The 5,141-nt window shown below is 53.8% G+C and overlaps 1 protein-coding gene across 1 annotated transcript; it reads right to left on the minus strand.

The window, feature by feature from the left end:
* Positions 1-328: 328 nt before the first annotated feature.
* LOC120039532 (1,4-alpha-glucan-branching enzyme-like) lies at positions 329-3,715 on the minus strand (the record flags this gene model as incomplete). The annotated part of the gene is made up of 3 exons (XM_038984944.1): positions 3,703-3,715; positions 3,332-3,422; positions 329-538 (listed from the first exon to the last, which is right to left on the minus strand). Coding segments are annotated over exons 1-3 (314 nt in total), but the record flags the coding sequence as incomplete, so codon positions are not given.
* Positions 3,716-5,141: the final 1,426 nt, after the last annotated feature.

Here is a 5,141-nt window from a genome sequence, read left to right on the forward strand (position 1 = left end):
CACAAAGACACGGACTGGAGTTCTATTTATAATGAATGACCGTCCAACACAAAGACACGGACTGGAGTTCTATTTATAATGAATGACCGTCCAACACAAAGACACGGACTGGAGTTCTATTTATAATGAATGACCGTTCAACACGTCTTCGTGAGTTTGGGGCCACGGTCTGGGGTTGGAGCTGAGTTAGGACACACTTTGTGTTTGAGTGTGTACACGACTTTGTGTTTGAGTGTGTACACGACTTTGTGTTTGAGTGTGTACACGACTTTGTGTATGTGACTTTGTGTTTGAGTGTGTACGTGCGTGCGTGCGTGCGTGTCCCTACCTCTGGTAGTTGAAGAGGCGTGAGCCCCACTGTGGATGTTGTCCTCTAGCTCCAGAGTGGAAGAAGCAGGAGTCTGTCCCGTCAAACTTATTCAGCCCATCGGCCGTGTTACTGGAGGCGTGGCTATGGACCACGTCCAATAGGACGGTGATCCCCAAAGAGTGGGCGGTGTCCACCAACCTCTTCAGGTCCTCAGGGGTGCCGAACCGACTGGAGAGAAGGAGGAGAGGGAGGCACGGACGGGGGACGGGGGACGGGGGACAACATTATGAAAGAACATATTGTTTTGTAGAAAGCACGTTAAGATCATGGAGACAGGAAGTCGTGTGTCGTGTGAGACAGGAAGTCGTGTGAGACAGGAAGTCGTGTGTCGTGTGAGACAGGAAGTCGTGTGAGACAGGAAGTCGTGTGAGACAGGAAGTCATGTGTCGTGTGTACGGGACACGCACGGTACGAATAGTCCAATGAAATTCTTACTAGCAGGTTCCTTCTCCACAAAGAAACATTAAGAACTAATACAAACTTACAGGAAATGGCAGTAGAACAGAATAAACCTTTTAGGAAGGAAAGAGAGACATATAACGTATATTTCAAATTCTCCAGTTCTATAGCTCTAGCAAAAAGAACTCAGATGCACATCCCTGCTTTGACCAGGAAATCAATTCCCCTCCTACAGACAATTCTCTAGAATTGTGGAGGACAGAGGAACAGAGGGGGACTCACGCTGCTGGGCAGGGGGACTCACGCTGCTGGGCAGGGGGACTCACGCTGCTGGGCAGGGGGACTCACGCTGCTGGACAGGGGGACTCACGCTGCTGGACAGGGGGACTCACGCTGCTGGGCAGGGGGACTCACGCTGCTGGGCAGGGGGACTCACGCTGCTGGGCAGGGGGACTCACGCTGCTGGGCAGGGGGACTCACGCTGCTGGGCAGGGGGACTCACGCTGCTGGGCAGGGGGACTCACGCTGCTGGGCAGGGGGACTCACGCTGCTGGGCAGGGGGACTCACGCTGCTGGGCAGGGGGACTCACGCTGCTGGGCAGGGGGACTCACGCTGCTGGGCAGGGGGACTCACGCTGCTGGGCAGGGGGACTCACGCTGCTGGGCAGGGGGACTCACGCTGCTGGGCAGGGGGACTCACGCTGCTGGGCAGGGGGACTCACGCTGCTGGGCAGGGGGACTCACGCTGCTGGGCAGGGGGACTCACGCTGCTGGGCAGGGGGACTCACGCTGCTGGGCAGGGGGACTCACGCTGCTGGGCAGGGGGACTCACGCTGCTGGACAGGGGGACTCACGCTGCTGGACAGGGGGACTCACGCTGCTGGACAGGGGGACTCACGCTGCTGGACAGGGGGACTCACGCTGCTGGACAGGGGGACTCACGCTGCTGGACAGGGGGACTCACGCTGCTGGACAGGGGGACTCACGCTGCTGGACAGGGGGACTCACGCTGCTGGACAGGGGGACTCACGCTGCTGGACAGGGGGACTCACGCTGCTGGACAGGGGGACTCACGCTGCTGGACAGGGGGACTCACGCTGCTGGACAGGGGGACTCACGCTGCTGGACAGGGGGACTCACGCTGCTGGACAGGGGGACTCACGCTGCTGGACAGGGGGACTCACGCTGCTGGACAGGGGGACTCACGCTGCTGGACAGGGGGACTCACGCTGCTGTGCAGGGGGACTCACGCTGCTGTGCAGGGGGACTCACGCTGCTGTGCAGGGGGACTCACGCTGCTGTGCAGGGGGACTCACGCTGCTGTGCAGGGGGACTCACGCTGCTGTGCAGGGGGACTCACGCTGCTGTGCAGGGGGACTCACGCTGCTGTGCAGGGGGACTCACGCTGCTGTGCAGGGGGACTCACGCTGCTGTGCAGGGGGACTCACGCTGCTGTGCAGGGGGACTCACGCTGCTGTGCAGGGGGACTCACGCTGCTGTGCAGGGGGACTCACGCTGCTGTGCAGGGGGACTCACGCTGCTGTGCAGGGGGACTCACGCTGCTGTGCAGGGGGACTCACGCTGCTGTGCAGGGGGACTCACGCTGCTGTGCAGGGGGACTCACGCTGCTGTGCAGGGGGACTCACGCTGCTGTGCAGGGGGACTCACGCTGCTGTACAGGGGGACTCACGCTGCTGTGCAGGGGGACTCACGCTGCTGTGCAGGGGGACTCACGCTGCTGTGCAGGGGGACTCACGCTGCTGTGCAGGGGGACTCACGCTGCTGTACAGGGGGACTCACGCTGCTGGGCAGGGGGACTCACGCTGCTGGGCAGGGGGACTCACGCTGCTGGGCAGGGGGACTCACGCTGCTGGGCAGGGGGACTCACGCTGCTGGGCAGGGGGACTCACGCTGCTGGGCAGGGGGACTCACGCTGCTGGACAGGGGGACTCACGCTGCTGGACAGGGGGACTCACGCTGCTGGACAGGGGGACTCACGCTGCTGGACAGGGGGACTCACGCTGCTGGGCAGGGGGACTCACGCTGCTGGACAGGGGGACTCACGCTGCTGGACAGGGGGACTCACGCTGCTGGACAGGGGACTCACGCTGCTGGACAGGGGGACTCACGCTGCTGGACAGGGGGACTCACGCTGCTGGACAGGGGGACTCACGCTGCTGGACAGGGGGACTCACGCTGCTGGACAGGGGGACTCACGCTGCTGGGCAGGGGACGTGTGTATGGCATGTGTGTCTCTAAGGCTGTGTGTGTGTTACCTGGAGGTTGTGTGTGTGTTACCTGGAGGTTGTGTGTGTGTTACCTGGAGGTTGTGCGTGTGTTACCTGGAGGTTGTGCGTGTGTTACCTGGAGGTTGTGTGTGTGTTACCTGGAGGTTGTGCGTGTGTTACCTGGAGGTTGTGCGTGTGTTACCTGGAGGTTGTGCGTGTGTTACCTGGAGGTTGTGTGTGTGTTACCTGGAGGTTGTGTGTGTGTTACCTGGAGGTTGTGTGTGTGTTACCTGGAGGTTGTGTGTGTGTTACCTGGAGGTTGCGTGTGTGTTACCTGGAGGCAGCAAAGAAGTTGGTGACCTGGTATCCAAAGCTTCCGTAGTACGCATGCTCCATGATGGCCATCAACTGGACACAGTTATAACCTGACAGAGACATAACCAGTTATAACCTGACAGAGAGATAACCAGTTATAACCTGACAGACATTATTAGCTGTTATAACCTGACTGAACCAGTTATAACCAGTTATAACCTGACAGAACCAGTTATAACCTGACAAAGACATTATAACCAGTTATAACCTGACATAAAGACATAACCTGACAAACATTGTAACCAGTTATAACCTGACAAAGACATTATAACCAGTTATAACCTGACATAGACATTATAACCTGACAAAGACATTATAACCAGTTATTACCTGACAAAGACATTATAACCTGACAGACATTATAACCAGTTATAACCTGACAAAGACATTATAAGCTGTTATAATTCAGATGTAAATTGAATGTGGCTATTCACGGCGTGTTTCTAGATGAAATACCTCCCTACTCTACGCTGTAAGGAGTTGAACAGCACACCAGTTGTGGGATTTAGACAGGGCTGAGATAAGAGGCTAAGAGATAGTTGTGGGATTTAGACAGGGCTGAGATAAGAGGCTAAGAGACAGTGTTTCCAAGTGTTGCAGCATGGCCTTACCCCTGCAGCTCTCCACGCAGATAGGAGAGAGAGGAGAGGCTGAAGAAGAAAGGAGGAGAGAGAGAGAAGGCATCCCTTTCTGACATTTATTCGTCCACGGATGGACTCCCTACCAAGTTCCTGGGGGCTTAGCTGTGCTCCGACGCCATGTGTGTGTGCACGCTCTGTATGGGGTCGTCTAAGACCCTGCTGTGAGCTCCTCTAACAGGTCAACGCTACCAGAGCTTAGCTCACATCAGCGTGAGAGAGAGAGAGAGCGAGAGAGAGAGACAGAGAGAGAGACAGAGAGAGAGACAGAGAGAGAGACAGACAGACAGTTTGAGATTTTCTATACTCAAGTATTAACACAAAATGGTACACTGCCTTTTCAGAAATTAAACAAAACGTGTCATTCTTAAATAAATTTAAAAAATATATAAAAAAACATCTTATTTTATCAACAAGAAATAGTTTCCCTCCACAAAACATACCACTCCTTCGTAAACCGACTTTTCCTCAAACAATGGAAAGTCTTTTACAGCCGAGAAAACCAGAGGAAAAACTTAAAATCCACTTTTATTGTCTCTTTGACTAATCCTTTATAAACACCTCTTTATCATATCTCCCCCATCTATCTTGTGTTTCCTACTCAGAAAAATGGTCATCTTGTCCCAAAATAACATTTAACATTTTATTTTCTGTTGATTACTGTATTGAAACACCAAAGTAAAACCAGTGTTATTGAAAATCTCCCCTACAGCTGTAAACAAAAATATTCTAGTATTTCAAAAAGAGGTTTTATCCTCTCACACTCCATAAAACAGTGAAAATAGTTTATCTTATATTACATAAAGGACATCCATCTACAACATGGCAATGATGCCATGTATCACCCTCCATTACATATCACCAGTCCCCTTTAGTACCGGTGGCTTGTACAGTGCTCTCCAAGCTGGCTTTACCTTGTCATCATCACCCTCCATTACATATCACCAGTCCCCTTTAGTAACGGTGGTTACCTTGTCATCATCACCCTCCATTACATATCACCAGTCCCCTTTAGTAACGGTGGTTACCTTGTCATCATCACCCTCCATTACATATCACCAGTCCCCTTTAGTAACGGTGGTTACCTTGTCATCATCACCCTCCATTACATATCACCAGTCCCCTTTAGTA

The sequence above is a fragment of the Salvelinus namaycush genome, unplaced genomic scaffold (genome assembly GCF_016432855.1).
Source record: "Salvelinus namaycush isolate Seneca unplaced genomic scaffold, SaNama_1.0 Scaffold2778, whole genome shotgun sequence".
Lineage (NCBI taxonomy): Eukaryota > Metazoa > Chordata > Actinopteri > Salmoniformes > Salmonidae > Salvelinus > Salvelinus namaycush.